This window comes from Panthera pardus, unplaced genomic scaffold (assembly GCF_024362965.1).
Source record: "Panthera pardus isolate Hobbes unplaced genomic scaffold, ASM2436296v1 HiC_scaffold_16, whole genome shotgun sequence".
In the NCBI taxonomy this organism is placed as follows: Eukaryota; Metazoa; Chordata; class Mammalia; order Carnivora; family Felidae; genus Panthera; species Panthera pardus.
The window spans coordinates 90,660,728-90,686,666 of NW_026526721.1; the positions used below are offsets into that span (position 1 = coordinate 90,660,728).

Sequence of the window (25,939 nt, forward strand, 5' to 3'; positions counted from 1 at the left end):
TGTTTCTTTTTTTTTTTTTTTTTTAAGCATGAACTAAGGACATGCCTCCATTCTAAGAAAATCCGTTTACTATTGGTCCCCCTGCAAAGCTTTCCTACACCATTAAGGCCCTATAGCCATTTCTTTTTGAGACTCCTCTTTTCTTGAAAACCAAAGGCTTTGCTTTATGTTTTTATTTTGAAATGAATGGATACTGCCATAGGGTTATAAATTGGTTTCATGATCAAAGGAGAAATGTATTGATTTTTAATCTTGTTTCAAACAAAAAAACATAAGAAAGCCAGATTTAAATCTTGCCTGTTTTAGTAAATAAGTCAAATTTTAATATAAGAATAAAATAAATATACAGACTTTTGACTCTACTATTTAGGAAAACAAGGGGTTACTCTTCTATTAACTACTACGATCTTACTAGAAATTCTTCTTTCATCTCTTTTTCAGTTCCTTAAATATACCTGCATAAGTGTTCTCAAATTCAGCCTACTTTGAAAATAATTTTCTAAGGCTTAGTGAAAAAAGCCTAATTTCTATAGCCACCTGCCTATTTCTAGAGCCATCACTGATTGATGGCTTACAAAGCCTTTTTATACAGCATTGACATTTTAAAGATACTGGCCAGTCTGAACTTTCCATCTGGCGTCCCTGATTTTCTTTGTCCCTCTTTTCTGAAATGACTTATTCCATCCTTGAGCTCTAAAACTACTTTGATTTAATTCAGGCCTAGGAGTTTGAAGGAAGTTTATTAAAACAAGAAATGAGAGTAATGCTTCCAATAGTGCATGGTGATGTGGAAGCAAATCCCTGACTCCCTGGCATTTATTTGTATAACAACTCCACCGACAAGTATATCAGAGATATTCCAGAAACGTTGACACACTTACATAAAACTAGCAAGAGAGGTAGTCAATGGTTGCAAAATAAATAGGAAGATGGGAGAAATTAATTTATTTCAGGCCATAATAAACCCACCTTCTGTCTGTTGAAAAGAGATAATTGATATAAATAAGATATATTGCTTATTGCTAGAGAAGCAGTTAATACTTTTTAGGGGCGCCTGAGTGGCTCAGTTGGTTAAGCGTCCAACTCTTGATTTCAGCTCAGGTCATGACCTCACGGCTCATGAGACTGAGCCCCAGGTCAGAGCTTGGGATTCTCCCTCTCACTCTCTTCCTAAAACTTAAATAAACATTAACAAATACTTTTTAAAAATACTCTCTTACATGTTATACCATTAAAATTTCATTCATAGTAACACCATGATGTAAAAGAGTTTCCTCAGAGTCTTGAAGCTAGTTAACTACTAAAAACATGGCTCTTTATGCAGGGAGTCTTGTATTCCAGAACAGTGTCTCTGTCTCAATCTTCCTTCCCTGATGTTTATCCAAAAATAAATCCAAAGCACTTACTACATAATAAATCCAAAATGCAATCCTATTTATGCTATTAATTAACATTATTAATGTTTGTTCCTGAACACTAGTAGCACGGCACCTTTGCAGACGCCATCATAGAAAAGGCAGACACTGGAAACTTGGTTAAATGTTGTTTAGCAGTAAGACACATAGAGAGCAGTGAGGTACATAGAGGCTTTACAAAGCCATGGGAAATTTGAGAACAGTTTTGAAATATTAGTAAAAATGGGCTATCCCATTTTGGAAGCTACACATGACATAGTTTAAGTCCCAGCCTAAATATTGCTCATCTCCCAAAAGTCTTCTGAACATTGGCTTCCACCACCCAGTAAATCTATGATCAAAGAATCAAAGGAACACTAGAAAAGAGTCATTAGATCTCAGTTCAAGCAGTAGTTTTATCTTCAGTAATCCACTTCGTCTTTTATTTTTTTCTTACGGACCAAAGATTATTCATCTATAAAACAAAAGTGCTGGTTTCCAGAATATTTTAAAAATATTCTAGTGCTCGAGTTCTATGAAAGATGCTGTCATTTGGGTTATCGCACCAGAAAGGCAGTTATTCTCAAAAAGAATATGATGAATTCTCAAATTAAAAAAATAAATGAAATTGCAATTATGATTCAAATTGAGTGACAGAAATTGGACGAGGGCTGAACTTGCTACACACAAAGAATTTGTGCAATTTTTATTTTACTCTTAATAAAGTTCCTATTTATTTTTAAAGGACTGAGTTGTTTTCAAATAAAACTCATCTATGATAATGCAAGTTAAGTATTTATGAAAAAAATCAGAGATCACATAGAGAGCAAAGAAATCCTGACACTAGAATCTGGAATGAGGTGATTAATGCCACTTTTGGCTTCTACATTGTTTTCTACTGTTTCCAAACTATACTAAAACTAAGCAACTTAAAACATCAAATATATATTATCTCATACTTCTGTGGTTAAGAATCAGAGCATGGCTTAGCTGGAGCTTCTGACTCAAGGTTTTTCATGAGGCTGCAGTCAGGGTGTTGCTTAGGGGTGTGATCTTATCTGAAGCATGACTGGGGTTGGTTCTTGCTGCCAAGTCGATTCACATGCTTGTTGGCGAGATTCAGTTCTTTGTGGGCAGCTGGACTAAAGACCTCACCTCCTCACTAGCTGTTGGCTAGAAACCTCCCTCAATTTCTTGTTATGTGGGCCTCTCAACAGGGCATATTAAAACATGGCTTTTGACTTCCCTCAGAATGAGGGAGAGAGAGCACCCAAAATAACAGCTGCAGTCATTTTATAACTTAATATCAGAAATGACATCCCAATACGCATGCTGTATCCTGTTATTAGTTAGAGGCAAGTCAGTAAGTCCTGCCCACACTGAGAAAAGGAATTATAAAAAGGCATGAATGCCAAGAGGCGGGGATCATTGGAGATCATTGCCTAACATGGCTCTGTAGAGTCAGAGAAAAAATATACACAGACACTGATTGCATAGTTCTTATTATATGATAAAATGATAATTATTCATCCTTAATGAAAATCTCTTCATGTAGTTAAAAATCAGTTTTTATAATCATTTGTATGCAAAACGCATTGAGTGATATATAATGTGCTGAATAGTTGTTTTGTATCATGTTCAGAAAGTGTTCTTCATGGTCATATTATAGTTTTAAACTATAAATGAGGATATTTCAAAGTGGGGACAAATCTAATGCTACTTCCCAGGTATTTAATATGGTAAAAAATGTGTGGGAAATGGAGAATTAATATGTCAGTGTTTCTCAAGCTTTTATTATGCTTAAGATTAAATTATGCACATAAAAAGTAAAAATCCAGGTATATACTTCAGCTGTACTAAATTAAATCTCTGGGGGACAGGTGGGAACAGATTTTTTTATATTATAATAAACACTTCAGAAAACTCGGATGCATCAGCTCCAAAAACCACCTTATATGGTCCCTCTCAACTATTAATTGCCTCTTCTAACATTCTTGGGATATAATACAATAGAGACCCATTCTGGCTCTATATCATACATTTCAGTCAATTTCTTATCTTTTCCCACATGCAGATTTTCTGTTCAAGCTGATGAAAATTTCCAAATCAATTATCAGGTGAAACGATAAATCAAAATGTAGAAGACTGAGATAAATGTTTTGCTTTTTTAACTGATACAGTTCAAGAAATTAAGAGGAATTAGAGAGCTCTATATTTGAGTTTTATATTTTATTGTTACTTTTCATTTTATTTTAGAGAGAGAGTGAGCAGGCGGAGGGGCAGAGAGAGTGGGGACAGAGGAACTGACATGGGCTGTATGCTGACAGCAGACAGCTCAATGTGGGGCTCAAACTCACAAACCATGAGATCATGACTTGAGCTGAAGTCGGACGCTTAACCGACCGAGCCACCCAGGTGCTGCTCATGTTTTATTTTTAAAGCTTTACTTGTCATTATGCTTTTTTTTTATCTTATGAAAAGGTTTATTCATGAATACCATCTCTTCAATACCTGTTAACCATCACACTACATTGCTACCAATTAACTTCAGAAATATACAGTAGAAAATACATGAATTATAAAATCTATTCTCAAATTTCTCAAAGTTCTTAACTATTACATTCTTAGGGATGGTGATTTCCAGAAAAGTGACAATGTTAAAGAAAATTCTAATCCAAGGTAAGCAATTTACAATTGATTAGTTGTGCTGTTGCCCAGAGCAACCAGCATTTAAGTAGGAAGTTAAATGATAGAGCATATGGATAACCATTGGAAGTTTGGGTGGTGTCAGCTATATAAAGCTTTATGGTTTGAAAAACTTAGCATGACTTTCTGGAAGAACTAGAAGTAAGACATTATAGTAAATCTGGAATATTTATAATTATTATTGACATCTATTAGATATATAAAATTTTACCACTGGGCATGTTATAAATTCTATCATTACAAAGTAGGAAAAATGTTACAGAATGACTAACTTTGACATCTTTGAACATATTCATACAGCAGTCCCACAAGGAACATGAACAAAAGCTTTAATGTTATATATATGACCTATCCTGAATTTAGCTAATGTAAAACTCAAACTACCTTATCCCACATAATGTAGGGAAAAAATCCTTAATGATTAGAACGACATCATCAAACCTCATGAATATATAGAGAGCAGCAAAACTGGTGATGTAACTATTTCACATAAATTGAGTGAATTATTGCTTCAAGCTATAAAGAGAATGGGAACAACAAAATAAAAGTAGTGGCAGTTCCAGCTGTTAACAGAAATAGGAAGTTCTTTCATTTGTAAAAGGAAATGACACAAGTTTTCTGGTCTCTAACAAAAAAAGCATGCAACATTTTCTCCCACTTAAATATTTACAGTCCATTGCTTTTACTATTATGTATTCGATGAAAGAGTTATGTTTTTTGCTGTTTTGGGCTTTGTAGTCCTTTTCAGCAATTAGCCAAACAATCCAGGACTGTTAGTAATGTGCAGGAAAGTTTGATTATACAGGAAATAGGTGGGTTTTGGCATTTACTTGCCTAGCAAACAATGCCAAACCCTAGGATGTCAAACCAAAGTAGACTTTCCATCTGACAAATGAGAGTGATAACTGTTTCACTCAAAGAACTTATAAACATGAAATTGTTAAGAACAAATTCTTTTAGATTCTTACTAGTATGGTACCATATCATGGAATATAGTATTCTAACATTTTCATCATCATTATCATCACCATTACTCAATGCAACTTTTAGTGAGGGCTTTCATGTACTGGATATATGCTACCTATTGGAGACACAAGTTGAACAAGATATGGGCCAGCCCTTTGAAGAGCCCATGGATAAGTGGAATTATCTATTTTGCATTGCTCTGGATTTAAATTAGGGCTTTTGGAATGTACATTTTAGCCAGTCACCACTTAATCCCATTCCTGGATTACCTATAAATCTCCCTCTAAAATACATTCAACTGATTTCCAGGAAACACTGAATTCTCCCAGCCAGTAGTGATTCTTCAATATACCCATGCACTTCTTTTTTTTTTTTTTTTAACATTTCTTCATTGTTGAGAGACAGAGAGAGTTAGAGCATGAGCAGGGGAGGGGCGGAGAGAGAGGGGAAACACAGAATCTGAAGCAGGCTCCAGGCTCTGTGCTGTCAGTACAGAACCCAATGCTGGGCTCAAACCCACAAACCGCAAGACATGACCTGAGCCTAAGTTGGATGTGTAATCAACTGAGCCACCCAAGCACCCCCATACACTTCTCATCTTATCAGTGAGCTGCATGCTTGCCAAAATCCATTTATATTTATTCTCAAAACACTCATTTTCCAGTTGTATATAATATTATAATTATGCAACTTAATTTCTACAAATACTAACAAAAGATAAGTAGCAAAAAGTAGTTGAATCTATGAAAATTAAGTACTTTAGAGTAGTTCAGAAAAGAGAAGTTAGTAAAAGATAGGATTGACAGATATTGCTGCTTTGCTAACCCAACACCCATTCCCAGACTATCCGTTCTAAGACTTCACAGGGTTGGGTCAGCTAAAATACTAGCAAACTGATAAGAGTCATCTTGCACCATTTTGATCAATGACACATAAACATTCATTAATTGGTGGCAAGTAAGAAAATGTTGCTTTCTTCATAAGGAGGAAATATGCATTTAGAACATAATCCTAATGTTGGGACCCGTGGCACCCATTCGTGACTGACTATAGGGTCAAGGCCAGAAGAAGTTCAGAAAGATTGTGATTATCCTAATGTCACCCATCACTTACCTCCAAACTTCTTTAATAAGATAATGGAAAGAAGGAATGAATTAAGGGGAAAAAAAGGAAATTTGGAAAGAGGGAAGGAAGAAAGAAGGAGGGAATTTATGTAAGCTATAGAAGATGTATTTGGTTATTTGCAATTGAAGCATTCCTAACTGATACACAGGGAAGAGGGAAAGGGGGGGGTCCAGAAGCATTCTTCATTCAGACTACTTCAGAAGTTTCTTGAGTTATGTCCCACTATGAAATTAACAAAACTGCAAATCATCTCAATGTGACTAATGCAAGGAAGATGAGCTATGTGGAAATTCAATCAATGGACCCCAAATATAGTAAATAAATGTGCACTGATTAACATAGATAGATTGATACATAAAAATTAGGTATATATTCATCATTTGTAAGATTTCTCACTTAAAAATGACTTTTTCAATAAATCAACAAATGCCAGCCATGAAAGTATTGAATGAAACAACTTCCACTATATTCTAGGGGAAAAAAATCAGTCAAAATGTGTGCAAAATTCTAAAATCAATGCCAAAATGTGAACATTGCATATTTTCAGATCAAATTTTGGTAAAGTTGCAAATACATTAATTGGAAGAAGTAAATAGAAAGTTTGGATATAAAAATTAAAATTAATGAATTTCAAAAGGTACATTAAGTGAGATAATGTACAAACAACTATTTCAAAAACTTTAGAACACTACTGATTATTGAGTCTTATTACTATGAAATTCTTAAAGAGGTTTAAGAAAACAATCATTTTTGTTGATGTCTATCAAACCAATTAAGGAGTATTTCTTGACTCTATTTTGGCTAATATCTACTCTATTAGAATACTAGAATTCAGAGTTGAAGGGTCTAGCCCAACTCTACAGTTTTAGCCTGACGCTAGTCTAAAACATCTCTGCAGAGAGGGCATGAAGCATGTGTTTACACATTTTACAATAGGGATTTACCTTATGAGTAAACTCATAGGCATGAGCAATTAGAAACAACTTTTTTATATTATGCATAAACCTGCCAACCTATAATTTCTGTCTGTTAGTCTCACTTTTGCCATCAGAAGTAAGATACAGGGACACCTAGATGGTTCAGTCAGGTAAGCATCCGACACTTGATTTCAGCTCAAGTCATATTCTCACGGATTCAGGCTCTGTGCCAACAGCGTGCAGCCTAATTGAGATTCTTTCTCTCCCTCTCTCTCTCTGCCTATCTCTTAAAATAAATAAATAAAATTTTAAAAAAATAAGTAAGATAGAGGTTTCAGGCTGGCTAACCACATTTTCCTATTGCGACTAGGGTATCATAGAAATAGGGTTCATGTATTTCTGAGAATCTCTATCAAGCAGTGTATCTCAGATAATGCACACAAATAGTTTGGGAATGATTGAAAAATTCTCCATATTATCTGAAATTACAGTCCCTGATACATATTAATTATTTGCCACATGATTGGTAAGTCTGAACACCATCACTTCTCCCTAAAATACACTTCAGTAATTTACATTTTCACAGCTGACACTTTCAACCCCTGGCCACTGTATCAAGCATGAGATTATAGATTTAAGTAAACAAAATTATCAAATTAGTTTCACTTTTATAACACAGTTGTATATACTGATTTCAAGTATAAACATTCAAGTGTCTTTATGGGTCTTCTGCCTCCAGAATGATTTAGGATTGTATTTTTATAAAATTATATATTTAAATGATTAATTAAATAGTAAATTCAGATTAAAAAGTCACAATGGAGTATCTGGGAAGAAATGCCAAAATTAGAACTTAAGTCTCACATATGCCATTTATTAACTGTATAATCATAGATTTTTTTTTTATTTTTCTGATTTAATATCTAACTATGAGAATAAAATGAAATAATATGATTTTCTTCCTATTGAAATGTAAGGTATTAGTTACACTGAAATATATTATTCTAGCTTAAACAGTGCTTTTGCCATTATGCAACAAACTTCCAAAATGTAATATTTAATTTAAAAAAAGTCAACATATCCTGGCAATCAAAAATAGTAATGATAACAACAGTGAACATTTCTTTAACCCTTTTATTTGCCAGACACTCTTCTAAGCACTTCATGTGTATTATCTCATAACACCTTAATAAAATACAGCTACATACTATTATTATTTCTAATTTATAGATGAAAAAGCTGAAAAAAATAAAATTTAAGCTATTTTTCCAGTCATAAAATAATATGTACAGTATATACATAGATAGATAAATAGACGATAGATACAGATGATATAGATATAGATATAGATATAGATATAGATATAGATGATATAGATATAGATATAGATATAGATATAGATATAGATATAGATATAGATATGCCAAGAAATACCCTAAGTGTTTACTGAAGAAATGATATTATTTTTTCAAATGTATTAGTATACTTTTCAAATGGCTTTTTGAAATTTGCTGATTTTTTTAAAATTTTAACCCTAACTGTATATGACATATTTCCCTTCTAGATATCACAAAACTACTTCCTTCATGTGAAACTCACAGGAAAATTTTCAGACAGTCTTGGGTTGCGCCCACATGTATAAACAAGCCTGTAATTTTGATGTGCTAAGAAACTGAAGGATACTAGTAAGTGAAAAGGCCTTATATTAAATTTTGAATATATAATCTTATTTTACTCCAAAATTATAAACATGTTTTTAGTGCTAATTCATATGGGCTCAAGGACCATAGATTTGGAGAGCTGTAATAAAAGCTACATTCACTCGGGAGGAAACGCTTAGAAATGCAAAGCTAGAGTAGATAACTAGACTTACAAATTCCAGAAAATGGCACAAACTAAAGGAAGTAGATGATTTGAAATAATAGCCAAGTCACTTTTTTTCCCCCTACATAATTATTTGATATCCCTGATGCCCACATATTTTTAATGCTAGAGCTCTGTTGCTATATACAATTTCTCTATTAGAAATACAAAGGGGAAAAAATACATAGAAGCAGAACTGTCCTTTTTTTTTCAGAAAATAAAAGGAATATTTTTTATGTTCCTTTTTAGAGCAAAGTTAACGATCACAGACAACCCTCCTTGCCTTCTTCAAACTATTATTAATGTCGCATCTTAAATTCACTTAATCCAATCAATGTTATGTTTACTGGAGGAAAACATAAATCTTCCTCCCTCCCACCTTCCCTCCTGTCCTTTATTCTTTCTTTTCTTTCTTCATTTAATTTACCTAAAAATTAGAATAACCAGATTATAAAATTTCAGAAAAAACAAAAAAAAATTAGGAATATCCTCCATTTGTATATTGAATACCAAGGAAGTAATACTTTGTAACTTACCTCCCCCAGTCTTGTTTTCACATAAATATTTCATATAAATGTAAGCATAAAGTACATAACCTATTTTAATCTTGATGTTTACAATTAACATAATCATATAAATATACCTCTGTGCTTATATATGTGTGTGATATGTGAATGTATGTATGTATATATGCATGTATGTATGTATGTATGTATGTATATGTATGTGTGTGTATAGGTGTGCATTTATTTCCTGACCAATTTAATAGTTAAATAGCATTCCAGCAAGTAAAAAGTGAATGAATTCTAACCTAATTATCCATTACCTTTATTTTTTCTAATATATAACATAATAATGACCATATTTTCATAGTTTCACAATACTTTAGAAATATTATGACTCCCAGAAGTGAAATTACTGAGACAGAAAGTAGAAGATTTTTAAGTAATCAGTGTGGCTTCTAAATTTCTAGGCAAAAATTGTCCTGGTTATACTTTATCAACAAAATATGCCCGCATACTCTTGCCAGTATTGGGTTTATAATTTTTTGCTCACCCATGAAATGTGATGAGATGGAGGCTGGGAACCTGGCAGAGTACCAGTACCCTAAGCTCACCCTGTCTCATGTTTACAACTAGATATCACTCACAACCATGTAAATAAACTAGAGAACATCTGAAGACTGGCAGAACAAACTCCACAACTCCATGTAGAGAAACTGCATTGCAGGTTAGGGAAGGCGGAAACCACTTGGTGGGGAGCTCCCCATAGGAGGGAGGAAGCTGCAAGCACAGAGAGGGGAGAGAAATTGTCTCTTGTACCAGGAAGCCTACCTGGGGAAGACAAATCCCCATAAAGTTTGGCTTTGAAAACCAGAAGGGCTGAATTCTGTGAGTTTGCATAACCAGGGAGACTTGGAACCTGGAGCTTCAAAGGTCAGCTGATTCAGCACTAGGTGTGCCTGGAGGAGGAGGGATAGCTGAGTCCTCACCCTTAAAGAGACAGCAGCCCACAGAGAGGTAACATAGAAGCATTCCTGAGGCAACAGTAGAGGAATCTGTTTATATGGATTTTGGAGCATGTTGGGGGACTTCTCTGGGAATGAAGGAGATGGCAGATGCCATTTTCCTCCTCTATCCTGCAGTATAAACACAGGGCCACCTGTGGAAGGCAGTGCTGCACAGACACTTGCCACCTAACCTACTATCAGTATACCCTGCCAACAAGTTCTCCCAAGGACTCACTCCATGTCTGCTGGTCTGGGCCCTGGGATCAGTGCAAATACACCACAACCCCAGCTCCACTATGTGCTCTCCTTTGGAAGATCTGGCCTAAAACTAGCTCATTGTACATTTTGCTAATACTGCTGTCCCACCCTTGAGTTCCCCTCAGGCAAGCCCCCTCAGAGCTAGCCTGCCTGAGTTCCACTAACATCACAGAGAGCAAGCACAGAGCAGAACAGGCAGACAGACACTGCAGAAGACTGGACTGAAAGGAAAAGCGATTTAGACACAACAGCACGGTGCAAGCAACATACATAGGATACTCTCCTGAAGTGCCAGGTTCTAGTGAAGAGGGGATACTGAATAACAGGATCTCTTTTTCATAAAGCCACTAGGTATAGGAGCAGAATACGTAGCTGACTTTCCTAAAACACAGACACAGACACAGAGAGGTAGACAAGATTAGGAAACAGAGGAATATGTCCCAAATGAAAGAAGAGGACAAAATCATAGCAGGAGATCTAAACAAAACAGAAATAAGTAATGCACCTGATCGAAAATTTAAAGTAATGATCATAAAGATACTCACTGGACTTGAGAAAAGAGTGGAGGACATCAATGAGAACCTTAACAAAGAGATAAAAAATAACATATCAGAGGTGGGAAACTCAATAGATAAAATTAAAAATACAAAATATGGAATAAATAGTAAGCTACAGGAGGCAGAGGAATGTATCAGTGTGATCTGGATGATAGAATAATGAAAGGAAACCAGCTGAACAGACAAGAGACAAAGAAATATTGCATAATGAGAACACACTTAGAGAACTCAGCAACATCTTCAAGCATAATAACATTTGCATTATAAGGATACCAGAAGGAGAAGGGAGAGACGGGGTGGTGGTGCAGAAAATGCACTTGAAGAAATAATAGCTAAAAACATCCTGAACCTGGGAAGGGAAACAGAGATCCAAAATCAGGGGGCACAAAGATTCTTCAACAAATTAAACCCAAGGAGGTCCACATCAAGACACATAGTAATTAAAATGGCAGTAAATAGTGATGAAGAAAGAATTTTAATGGTTGTAAGAGAAAATAAGATAGTTACATGCAAAGGAAACCCCATAAGGCTATCAGCTGATTCTTCAACAGAAACTTTGCAGGACAGAAGGGAGTGGCATGATATATTCAAAGTGCTGAAAAGGAAAAAAAAACTACAGGCAAGAATACTCCATCTAGCAAGGCTATCATTCAGAATAGGAGAGATTAAGAGTTTCACAGACAAAAAAAGGTAAAAGAATTCATGACCACTAAACCAGCCCTACAAGAAATGTTAAGGGGTACTATGTGAGCAGGGGAAAAAAGAGTGAGAAAAATAGGAAGACAAAAGCAAGAAAATTAAGTATATCTGTAAAAATCAATCAAGAGAAGCACAAAATAAAAGAAAGTAAAATATAATACCAAATATTTGAAATGTGGGAAAGAGAAGAGTAAAGAATGGGTTCAAAATTAAGCAATCATCAACTTAATATACACTGCTATATGCAGAATATATTATATATAAACTAAATGATAACCACAAATAAAAAAAATAGTAATAGATATGCAAAAAATGAAGAGTAAGAATCCAAATATTTCACTGAAGAAAGCCAGTTAATCATAAGAGAACAAGAGAAGAAAGGAACAAAGAGGGACTACAAAACAAAAAGAACATAAAACAAATAAAAAATAGGAATAAATACACATGTATCAATAATTTATTTGAATGTAAATGGCCTAAAAACTCTAAACAAAACACAAAGGGTGACAGAAAGAATTAAAAAAAAAGAAGGCCCATCTATATGCTGTCTACAAAAAACTAATTTCAGAATTAACGCACATGCAAACTAAAAGTGACACGATGGAGAAACATTTATTATACAAATGGAGTAAAAAGGAAGCCAAAGTAGCAATACTTATATTGGACAAAATAGACTTTAAAACAAAGCCTGTAACAAAGGACAATAAAGGATACCATACAATCATAAAAGGTGCAATCCAACAAAAAGATATAACAATTGTAAATATTTATGCACCCAAGATGGGAGCACCCAAATACATAAAGCAATCAATAATAAACATAAAGGAAATACTCAGGAGTAATAAAATAATAGTAGGGGACATTAACACCTGACTTACAACAATGGCTGGATCATCCAGACAGACAAGGGAACAGTGATTTTGAATGGCACACTGTACCAGATGGATATTAACAGATATATTCAGAAAACTCTATCCTAAAACAGAATATACATTCTTTTCAAGTGCACATGGAATATTCTCCAGGATAGATCACATATAAGGACACAAATCTAGTCTCAACAAATTCAAATAGATCTGAATCATACCATGCATCTTTTCTGACCATAGGCACTATGAAACTAGACATCAAGAAAAAATTTGGAAAGTACACAAATGAAAAAATTTGGAAAGTACACAAATGAAAGCACCATTGTCCAAAATCTTTGAGATACAGCAAAATCTGTTATGAGGAAAGTTTACAGCAATACAGGCCTACCTCACAAAGCAACAAAAATCCCAAATAAACAGCATAAACTTACATATAAACAAACTAGAAAAAGTACAACAAATAAAACCTAAAACCAGTAGAAGGAAGGAAATAATAAAGATTAGAGCAGAAATAAAGAAAATTGAAACTAAAACCAAAGCAAAAAAACAAAAATAAAACAAAAACAAAAAACAAAACAAACAAAAACACAATGGAAAAGATCAATAAAACTGGGAGCTGGTTCTTTAAAAAGATCAAAAAAGTTGATAAACTTTTAGCCAGACTCATCATAAATAAACAAACAAACAAACAATAAGAGAGAAAGAGAATATTCAAATAAATAAACTAAGAAATGAAAGTGGAGAAATAACCGACACCACAGAGACAGAAAGATTGTAAGAGAATATTATAAAAAATTATATGCCAAAAAATTGGACAACCTAGAAGAAATGGATAAATTCCTAGAAACATGGAATCTCCCAAAAGTAAATCAGGAAGATAGAAAATCTGAAGAGACTGATTACCAGCAATGAAGTTGAATCAGTAATCAAAAAAACTCTCAGCCCACAGAACTCCAGGGCCAGAAGGCTTCACAGGTGAATTCTACCAAACATTTAAAGAGGGTTTATAGATCTATTCTCAAACTATTCCAAAAAAATAGAAGATAAAGGAAACTTTCTAATTAATTCTATGTAGCCAGCATTACTCTGATACAAAAACCAGATAAAGACACTAACAAAAAAAGAAAACTACAGGCCAATATATGTGATGAATATAGATGCAAATATCCTCAACAAAATACAAGCAAACCAAATTCAACAATACATTGAAAAAATCATTTACCACAATCAAGTGGGATTTACCTACGGAACTACATCAAAATAAAATCTTCTGCACAGCAAAGGAAACAATCAATAAAACTAAAAGGCAACATACTGAATGGGAGAAGTTATTTGCAAATGACATATCTGATAAAGCATTAGTATCCAAATATATAAAGAACTTATACAACTCAACATCCCCCAAAAATAAATAATTCAATTTAAAAGATGGGGAGAAGACATGAATAGACATTTCTCCAGAGAAGATATACAGATGGCCAACAGTCACATGAAAAGATGCTCACCATCACTCATCATCAGGGAAATGCAAATCAAAACCATAATGAGATATAACTTCATACCTGTCAGAATGGCTACAATCAAAAACACACACAAGAAAATAAGGGTTGGAAAAGATGTGGAGAAACAGGAATCCTTCTGCACTGTTGGTGGAAGTGCAAACTGGTGCAGTCACTGTGGAAAACAGTATGGAATCTCCTCATGCAATTAAAAATAGGGGTACCTGGCTGGCTCAGTCAGTAGAGCATGCAACTCTTGATCTTGGGGTTGTGAATTTGAGCCCCATGTTGGGTGTAGAGATTATTTAAAAATAAAATCTTTTTAAAAAATGTTACAAATAGAACTACCTTACGATCTAGTAATTGCACTACTGGGTATTTACCCAAAAAATACAAAAACACTAATCAAAGAGATACATGCACCCCTGTGTGCCCCTGTGTTTATAGCACCATTGCCCACAATAGCCAAAAAATGGAAGCAGCCCAAGTGTCCATCAGTAGATGAATGGATAAAGAAGATGTGGTGTATATATACACACAATGGAATATTATTCAGCCAAAAAAAAAAAGAATGGCATCTCGTCATTTGCAACAATAGGGATTGAGCTAGAGAGTATACTGCTAAGTGAAATAACTCAGTCAGAGAAAAACAAATACTATATAATTCCATTTATATATGAAACAAACAAAAAAAAAAAAAAAAGCAAAGGGAAACCGAGAGAGAGAGATCCAAGAAACAGACACTGAACTATAGAAAATAAACTGATGATTATCAGAGTAGGAGGTGTGTGGAGAGACAGATGAAAATAGGTGATGGGGATTAATGAGTATCCGTATCATGATGAGTACCGAGTAATATGTAGAATTGTTTAAATCACTATATTGTACACCCAAAACTAATATAACACTATATGTTAATTATACTACACATTTAAAAAGTAATAATAAATAAAAGAAAAAAGGAATGTAAAAAATGACTCTTTCTTGCTGTTGTAATTTTCATTTGTTTGATTGTAAACCAGGTTACATATACTTTTTTTTTTTTAATCCCTGTATTTCCTCCTTTGTGAATTGTCTGTTCATGGCCTTTATGTATATATTGGTTGGAACATTTACTACCTTACCCACTGATGTTTTTGAGAAAAGGTAAATATCTCATATATATTAAACCTTCTGTCATATATATTTAAGTCTTTGCCATTTTATCTGCTTTTTTATATTCTCAGAATTCAAATTTATTTTTAGTGTTTTTCTTTTGCTAATGATATTTTTATCTGATATTATATCTGACTTTAAAAGTTATTTCTTGGGGAGCCTGGGTGGCTCAGTCGGTTGAGCGTCCAACTTCAGCTCAGGTCACGATCTCATGGTTCGTGAGTTCGAGCCCCTCATCAGGCTCTGGGCTGATGGCTCAGAGCCTGGAGCCTGCTTCCCATTCTGTGTCTCCCTCTCTCTCTGCCCCTCCCCCATTCATGCTCTGTCTCTCTCTGTCTCAAAAATAAATATTAAAAAAAATTTTTTTTTAAAGTTATTTCTTTAGTCACCCCTCCCTCTCCCTCCATATTCAAACATATTCAACAATTTCTACTGTTAATTATTCTATTAATTTTTAGTTATATAGTTATTGTTAATTATTCTATTAATTTTTCTACAATTTTAGTAAATTTTTCCCTAATTTTAAAAGTAACATATAATCATTGAAAAAAAATTATACACATATGCAAAACTGTTATGCAATTCAAAAAAAAAAAAGCCAAGGACTCCACTGAAGATGTGATCTTTGTTAAAATTTTGCCATATTTCCTTTAATTATTTTTTATGACTTTTAATTTATTTGAAAGCATACAGTATATATATTTTAGATTACATTACAGATAATTCTGTGCTGTAAAAATAATTCTACCCTACCCTGTATATAAAAGTTTATTTCTGAATTAAAATATTTTATTAGATCATCAGAAATTACTGGTTAGCATTAACATAAAATTTTAAGGTTTTTAAGATTTTATCTTTAAGTAATCTCTACACCCAATGTGAGACTTGAACTTAACAACCTTAAGATCAAGAGTCACATGCTCTACCAACTGAGCCAGCCAGGCTACTCAAACTTTCAAGTTTTTTGATGTATATTGTAAAATTGTCTTCCAAAATGCTTATATGAATTTACATCCCTTCTAGAAATGTGCATTCTTTCATTTATCCTAACTACCACAGGTATATTGTGTTGCATTTATTTACTAATTTGACAAATGGATATGCTATTTTCTTTTTATTTTAGTCTCTATATCTTGAAGATTAAAAAAAAATAACTCCTTAATGAATCTGAAATTATTTGGGTAAGCTATGAATTAAAATCACAATTCTGAAATATCTAACCAATTTTTTAACTCTACTTTTGTCCATTTGATCTATGATAGCCTCTAATTTGTGGTAGTGTATTAAATTCTACTAGTTTGACTTCCAGTTACATAATATTTTAATTGTTGGTGCCTTGCAAATGCTTCAATATCTGGTAGAACTAGTTTCATAGTTTTGTCAATATTTGTTTTTCCTTTAATAGTCCTGTCTGGTGTTTTTTTTACCCCCAAAACTTCTAAACAACTATTGACATTTTGATCAAAATTAAATATATAAAACTACTATTTAAAATTTTATTTAAAGAACCCAGACATACCTTGCTAAGTTTAGTTCCAAGTTGTTAACGTTTTTGGGGTTTTTTTTTTGTTTTTTTTTGTTTTTGTTTTTGACATTAAGATAGCAGGAACATAGGAATGATTTTGAATTTTCACTTCGTTGATGTTGTTCTTCTCTGGCCACCAAGCATATGCCTTTGGACTTATTGGGAAAATATGTATATACAAATAATCATACTTTTATGTCTCTCTCTCTCTATATATATATATATAGATACACATTGTATATATCTTCTCTTCATATATTTATGTGTGTGTATATATATATATAATTCATTTCTCTTTCATATCTTGCTTCCCTAGCTGACCTTAAAGAGCAGTTTTTATTATTTTTTAAATTTTTTTAATGTTTATTCATTTTTGAGAGAGAGAGAGACAGAATATGAGTGGGGAAGGGGCAGAGAGAGAGGGAGACACAGAATCCGAAGCAGGCTCCAGGCTCTGAGCCATCAGCACAGAGCCGGACGCGTGGCTCGAACCCACAAACCATGAGATTATGACCTGAGCTGAAGTTGGACTCTCAATCTACTGAGCCACCCCGGCACCCCAGCAATTTTTACTATTAATAATAATGGGCACCCTAGTTTAGTTCTTGACTTTTGTACATAGTATCTTTATAGTTTTAATGTTAGCTAAGGTTTTAGTGTATATCACGACATGCCAAAAATATTTTACTATTCTCAATTGTATTAGAAATGATTATTAACATTACTAAATTTTTATTTCAAAGAGTGAAATATTGCATTATAAAGTCAATTTATATTGAAGCTACCTTTGCCATTCTGGGTAAAACCCTAATTGGTGGTATTATGGAATTCATTTACAATATTTCTAATTCCATTTACTAGTATTTTCCCAGCAATTTAATATTTAAAGGAACATTCTCTTATGATAACAGAAATTGTTTTTCTTATTTTCTTATTTAATAGAAAAATAGTGCCTCTAAGAGATAGTATCAATTAAGTAATGATCAGATAATGCTTTTTTTTTAAATTTGACCAAAAAAAAAAAAAAAAAGGATATTTATTTGACAAAAAACAACACAAAAAAAACACCACTGGATTTGGCTTAGGCAGGCCCAGTAGAGGGTGTCTCCACCTTCCTGATTTATTTTCAGCCCTTGAGGGCATCACTGTAGATCAAAGTCAAGGCCCCCAGGAAGGAGACATATTCCTGGAAGTTCACCACCACCTGGTTCTTGTTCCTGTCCAGGTCATCTGTCAGTCCATCAGCTTTGCAATGTCAGCATCCTGCAGCTTTAGGCCAATGGTGAGCTCTTTCTTTCTGGATCAGCTCCTTCAGCTCCTTTTCACTCAGGGTCTTCTTGTCGCCTTCCCGGACTGAGTACTTATGGAAGATGGCCACAAGAAAGCCAGTGGCCTGATCCAGGGGGCATGCCAGGGCTGGGTGCTAGACTCAGAGTGCAAGGCCAGGAGTACTTCAACAGACCGAGAAGGTACCTTTTGAATATCTGAATTCCCTAAGTGGTTGACTGCTATATATAAAGAAATCAATATTTGGTTCTCTTATATTTACTTAGTAATTATTGTTCACAGAATCAAGATAAAGAAGGAGCCAGTTAATATGTAACTACCTATAACCTGCTGAGTGATATATAAACAAATACTATCTAATATTACGTACATTCTAGCAAGGATTTTGTGGCATACAAAGGATATGGTTAGTCTTCATAACTTTGGTTTGGCCTTTTCTTAGCCACAGCTTCCCAGACAAATGAGTTTCAGCCATACTGGGCATTTCTTTATTTCCTTAACCTGTTCACTTCTACATCACTCTGCTTTTATTGACATCAAGTCTTCATTCTGAAATGTTCTTTTTTTTAAAATTTTTTAACATTTATTTATTTTTGAGACAGGGAGAGACAGAGCATGAACAGGGGAGGGTCAGAGCGAGGCAGACACAGAATCTGAAACAGGCTCCAGGCTCTAAGCTGTCAACACAGAACCTGACGTGGGGCTCGAACTCACAGACCGCGAGATCATGACCTGAGCCAAAGTTGGCCGCCCAACCGACTGAGCCACCCAGGCGCCCCCTGAAATGTTCTTTCTAAATAAACCTGCAATTTTTTTATCTTTAAAGCTCTTACTTATTACTTACTTCTTCAGCTTCTACCATGAAAATACTAATTTTATATAGTTCCTTTCCTGCTAATATTGTTTACATGTCTTTGACACTGGATTTTGAACTTATCTAGAATGATAACAGTGTATATTTATTTGGTATCCCCAGGAGCCATATAATACGAGCTCATTAACTACTACCATTCAATGAATGAATGGTATAAGAGAGTCTTCATTACAAATTTACCCTGCCCCATATATTTATAAATGGATTATAATTTTAACTAAAGAATGTCTAGTACAAAAGAAAAATTATATTTTTTGCTCCTATGTATATCTTCTGTTTGACTATACTAAAATAGAATGTTAAGATTATTGTTCTAGTTGTTATAGTTGATGTCCTAGAATGTAATGATATAATATCTTAAGATCATTCATGATCTCTAGCTCATATATAGCACAAAATCAAGACCTGGACTCATATGGAGAATGCTATAGTGAACTCCCCTCAATTCACTTCTTTTCAGAAACATTAAGGGGGAAATATCACACACCCACACACCTGAGCTGCCAGTCCCCAAAGAGACTTGCTTTTTCATTTGTAATAAACTGAAAAGAAACTTCTTTCACAGTTGCTTTCGCATTATGAAGAATGTCCTTTTACCCATTTGACAGAGATTTCTCACAAAATCCCATATATGTTGTTCTTAGTTAAATTGTAGGTATACAAGGAGAAGAGAACAGTAAGATCAAGAAAAAAAGATTAAAATAATCAATTGAACACCTCAGAGCCTCTTTTCTTCTTTCATGGAAATGCAAGGTAATTCAGTCATGTCTTGTCAATTATTAATGCAATGTTTTTTTAATGCATGGATTATAAAATGAAATATTCTGTGTGTTCTGGCTCTGAACGTTGAATGTGAATTTAAATTTGCCCTTTTCATTCACTAGAGGCAGAGAAGCAAAGATGGAGAATGAAGAGAAAGGCACACACCTGGGCAGACAATGGTGGTCAGCAGGAGAGGAGGCAGGAAACTAAAGGCAGGTGGTAGAATCAGGTGGCTAAAGGAAGCTAGAAAAATCACACATCTTTAGTTTGTCTATTTAAAACCCTGAAGAGAACCAGTTAAAGAAAAGATTATAAAATAGATTATATAAAAGATTGTTTATAGACAATTTTATTGCCTACCAGACTAACACATCAATTTAAATTATGATTGGGTTACCTATCATAAAGAAATGTCATGAGGAATGCTCATTGTTTTAAATAAAAAGACCTGAAATTTTCTTTTTTTCTGTTTTTTGTCTTTTTAATGTTTATTTATTTTTGAGAGAGAGAGCTTGAGCGGAGGAGGGGCAGAAACAGAGGGAGACAGAATCTGAAGCAGGTTCCAGGCTCCGAGCTGTCAGCACAGAGCCCGATGCGGGGCTCGAACTCATGAACCGTGAGATCATGACCTAAGCCGAAGTGGGATGCTTAACCGACTGAGCCACCCAAGAGCACCAATACCTAAAATTTTCTAATTGTAAAGTTGTTTCTGTGTATGCTGGACAAGTCAGAGGTTTAGGCAAAGGGAAAATTATTTTGGAATTTAACATAAGTTATCACCTACAAATAAGCCACAAGCCTCTGTGAGAATTATAAAGCATGCTTAGTTATGTGAGGTCCTTGCATGGTGCTACAGTATACATCTACTGCTTGTCCAAAAGTTGTGCCTAATATTCTATAGGAAATAATGCAAAGTTTTTGAGGTTCAGGTCTGAACAAAGGGAATCAAATAAATGCTTTTATTTTCACGTAACATTTTGAAACTGACAACACTGTAATAACTTGTGGTTTGCAGTTAACCAAGCAAATAATTTGACTCAATTTATATGTTTATGTTTATATAGTAAACACAATTCAAACAGCACCATAATAATAGAGTGTTTTGAAATCAATTACAAAAAAACAAACCATATAATTACATATTTATGCTAGTTACTGCTAGACAATAGAACATAAGTACAGAATACAAATGTTCAGAGCAAGGTTGGTAAGCTTGATAAAATAAATGCCCCAAGTGATAGGGGTCACTAATTCAGATTTTTCAAATGGCAAATTCTTAGTATCACGTTGTAAAAGAAGCAAGCCCGTTCTTTTCTCTTAATGTAAACTGACAAGTTGGCTATAATAAAAACTACAGATAAGCAACTCTGGAAATAGCTAAGAGGAAAGGCATTTGATGAACTATGAATGAAGTGAATTCTATGAATAGAATTTAGTTCTATTTGAACTAAAGGCTGATGTACTCACTGATAACAGTAGTCTACCTCCACTGTAATAATTGAGCAATTTCCTATTTTATCTTTCTACTTTTTGATTCTATCATTTTTAGTCCAATCTCAACTGGCCCTTCAAATATCAATCTGACTGGTATTATTCTATAATCTCATGCTTTTGAATTTAAATCCAGGGAGCTGACTTAACAATAAAATAACAGTATTTTGTGACATATGAGCTAAAATATACTTTATAATCATGATCCATAAAAGAAAAAACCTTCCTACTACAATTTTAATAATTCAGCCAACAGTATAAAGTCCTGGTGGACAAAATTAAATCAGCTAAGTTCCTAAACAATTCATCGGGATGCACCACCCTTAGCACCAAGCTCCATAGATGTGCACTCCTCCCTTACTGTGCTTGCAACATCAGTTACTCTTGCCTGAAATTACAATTTGAAGAGTAGAAGGTTACATATAATCAACACATTCATAACTATCACCATTTACTTTACATTTGCTGTCATTTAAATATTAACATCCTGGGGGTGCCTGGGTGGCTCAGTCGGTTGAGCGTCCGACTTCAGCTCAGGTCACGATCTCACGGTCCGTGAGTTCGAGCCCTGCATCGGGCTCTGTGCTGACAGCTCAGAGCCTGGAGCCTGTTTCGGATTCTGTGTCTCCCTCTCTCTCTGACTCTCCCCCGTTCATGCTCTGTCTCTCTCTGTCTCAAAAATAAATAAATGTTAAAAAAAATAATAATAAATAATAAATAAATAAATAAATAAATAAATAAATAAATAAATAAATATTAACATCCTGACAACCCGGAAGAGAAAAGAAAAACATAATGCTGTTAGGTTTCATGGAACTATTTCTGAGTATTGAGACAATATTTCCTAGACTTTATAACATTACTTCAATATCTTAATTGAATTCTATGGTAATTTTAATGCAAACATATCACATTGGATTGCTGTGTCTCTTGCCAGATTTTTAAATTTGAAAATGAGTGTTTATATTGCTAAAATTAATTCAAATTGAGACTTCCAGATGTTTATATATGTGCACAGGTGTCTACTCTCCCATGTTCCATATGCTCATTAAAAATGAATACCTGTGTATAAGAATGAAAGAAATCTTATATGTGGGCCCCAAACCAAGAAACGGTGCTACTCCCAAGCCAGAAACATCAAAGCTTTTTAACAGTAGTGGAAATAAGCTAAAGGAAACACTGAGGGTCAATCTTCTGAGCTACTTCTGAGTACAGTTATTTTTCCTGAGAAGTAAGTGGAGTAGGCTTTGGTGGATTTCCACAAAAATCCCTTCACTCAATGAAGTTGCAGAGGAGAACAGACAAAGCCTGAAACAACCAGCCTCCACACAGATGGGCTATTTTTCACTGTTGCTGGTAGGCTCCATTTGGAAGCATCTATTCAAGGAAGTACCAAAGATCATTCCAAATGTCAGTGGCTAGAGCAAGCAGAAAACTGGCATGGGGTTGGCAAGATGCCAGTGAAGTGCCATTGGCAGTATGATAGAAACACCGGGCACTTTAGCATCTTGTGTGTAGCATGGGAAATTCATCATACTATGAACATCGCAGGAGAACTGTCAGTGTCCAGAGAGACAATTTAGAGGAAAAATGTTTATTTCTGAGTTTGCACACAGTTTTAACTCTGTACTTATCTTCTGCATATCTGGAAATAGTAAAATGCAATGTGAGCAGGTAACATTCCAATCTTTGACCAAACTTACTGACAAAAGTCAGATGTGTGAGAAGATTCTGCAATATAAGAAAGTGCAAAGAAAGAGTCTGCTGGGTCACAGCCACTGGATGCATCGGAAGCATTTATATCAAGAGATTAAAAAATGAAATTTTCATTCACAGTCCAAATAAGACTTAACAGAATATTGTATCAGAGGAATTAAAGCAAGCAGTAATAGTAATGCAACAATATATGATCGGAAATAATTGCTTGGGATAAAAATAATGCTTTTCAAATTTGAAATTATACTAGATACAGTGAACAACAGATTGGATACTACAGAAAATCAAAGAAGGGAACCAAAAGACAAACTCAGGACAAACTCAATAAATTCACCCAGAACTCACAGGAAAAACAACAAGAGAACAACAATGTAAATAATTGATTAGAGGGGTGCCTGGGTGGCTCAGTTGGTTGAGCGACTGACTTCGGCTCAGGTCATGATCTCACTGTGTGAGTTCGATCCCCGCATCAGGCTCTGGGCTGACAGCTCAGAGCCCGGAGCCTGCTTTGGATTCTGTGTCTCCCTCTCTCTCTGCCCCTCCCCTACTCATGCTCTGTCTCTCTCTGTCTCAGAAATAAATAAACATATAAAAAATTAAAAAAGAAGAATTGATTAGAATCCTGGAAGGTGTACAAGAAGATAAAATCTACTTATAAAGGAAATTCCAGAACCATAAAAAAGGAAAAAAAAAAATCTATGAAATCAACCTTCTCCAAATTTAAGAAAGACCTGAGTGTATAGACTTAAATGTCCAAGTTCCTCCCAAAGCAAATGAGAGTAACATCTAGATGTATCACTGCAAATTTATGAATTTCAAGATAAAAGAAAAATCCCTCCAATTATCTATGCTTGAAACAAAAAAACAGGTTTACCTCAAATTTTGTTTCTGTGTTACTTAATACCACAAACCATTTATGCATTGTCTTTAAAGGCTTTGGGGGAAAATGTTTATTACCCAGTCAAAAGTAATTGTGCGAGGGGCACCTGGGTGGCATAGCTGGTTGCGTTCCAACTTCAGCTCAGGTCATGATCTCACAGTTCATGAGTTCAAGCCCCATGATGGGCTCTGTGCTGACAGCTCAGATCCTGGAGCCTGATTCAGATTCTGCGTCTCCCTCTCTCTCTCTCTGCCCCTACCCTGCTCACATTCTGTCTGTCTGTCTCTCTCTCAAAAATAAATAACCATCAAAAAAAGTAAAAAAATAGTAATTGTGTGAGAAGGTAACACAGTATATTTGTAACATATGCAAGGTATGTTAAGCATATTCTATTAAGTATAATTATTCTATAACTGCTTAGGAAATAAAATAATAAAACAGAAAATCACCATCATGATATAAAAGTACAAATTGCTTGATGTTGAAATGACAGAAAAAAATGTAAATTATTATTGTTAGTTATAAATAAACCCTATGCAAATCTCAAAAATTAGTCTTGCAAAAATAGATGTAAAAATGAAAAATTAAAATTAAATAAAGTAAAATGGATTTAACAATCAAGACTACATGAATGAAAATTGAAAGTGATAGAAGAAGGGAAGGGAAGGGCAATTTTTTTTTTTTTTACTTGGACAGGGGATAATATATTCAACACAGAAAATGAATACGATGGCAGCACATAGCAAAGCTGCAGCTGAGATCAACCTCTTCAGTCTCTTATTGTTCTAGACATAAAACTTATGTAGAAAAGTGACTTCAAAGAAATGATATATAGGAACAGGAAAATTAATATTATCATACTTTGTGAAAAAACAAAATGGAGCTCAAGTAAATTGAGGGAAAGATAGAACTGCTCTGGTTTCTCACTTAGAACTGAACTTGTCAAAGAAGTACCAATGGAAACATGAAATGCGCCATGTCTTTAGATACAACTCAAAACAAATTTTTGTGACTATATAATTTAGCTGTTAATATTGATAAAAATAAATTTTACCAGAGTTACAAAAACATGTAATGTTTTTTTTGAGCCTTTGAACTTTAATGCAAGCTTCTTGAAGAGTATGTTCATATCTGATTTCATTTGCAATTTGCCAGAGTGTGTAGCACATGCTAAGCACTCAAGTATTTGAGGGACTGAATGAAAATCCATTGTCATTACCATTTACATTTATTTCCATGTGCTTTTTTACAAAGGTGAGTCTATAATCTGAGAGACATCACATTTAAATTCATTTAAAAGTGATCTGGTTATGCATTTGTTCAGGGCATATATCCTTTAAAAAAAAACAACCTAATTCCATGCTGTATGTATAGACCATTAATTATATTTATTGAATGCTTACCAAGTGATAGGCCAAGTGCTAAGGGCTAAATCTCAATGAGTGGTACATAGGGAAGCAGGTCATTGTGCTTTCCAACATATTACATTTCAAACTACAAATATGACAAACTTTTTTGGGGGAAAAAAAAAACTGCTCCTTTTCTTCTATTCTCCACACAAAGCCAGAGCGATCTTTTCAAAACATGAATCAGCTCATGTCACTGCCTTACTTTTTAAACCTTCTAATGACTTCCCATTATACTTAGGATCTAATGCAAACTTCTAAGGCTGCAAACCCTCTATTACCCAGCCACAGTCTACTCTTTAACCTCATTGTCTCATAGCTTTTTGTCCTTGTTCACAACATTCCAGACTCCCTGACATTCTTTTTCTTCCTCAAAAACTTGCAAAGTCTTAGCCCTTGCAATTTTCTCTGCTAGGGACACTTTTTCCTATGCTTTTCACATTGCTGGCTTCTTTCCACCCTTCAGGGTTCACGTCAAAT

At 34.3% G+C, this 25,939-nt stretch overlaps 1 protein-coding gene and 1 pseudogene across 5 annotated transcripts in view; both read right to left on the reverse strand.

Moving 5' to 3' along the window:
• The window catches only part of NAALADL2 (N-acetylated alpha-linked acidic dipeptidase like 2), a 1,333,736-nt gene that overhangs the window by 863,394 nt on the left and 444,403 nt on the right, over positions 1-25,939 (reverse strand). For 2 of the 5 annotated variants that reach the window (XM_019463212.2, XM_019463207.2), the window contains one exon: positions 11,285-11,321. The exons of the other annotated variants lie outside the window; for them this stretch is intronic. Coding sequence is in view for 1 of the 2 variants with exons in the window: in XM_019463207.2 (XP_019318752.1) it covers positions 11,285-11,321 (37 nt within the window). In the remaining variant the exon portion in view is untranslated. The remainder of the gene's footprint in view (positions 1-11,284; positions 11,322-25,939) is intronic. 5 annotated transcript variants of the gene reach the window in all.
• On the reverse strand, positions 17,427-19,192 carry LOC109275101 (protein S100-A6-like; annotated as a pseudogene).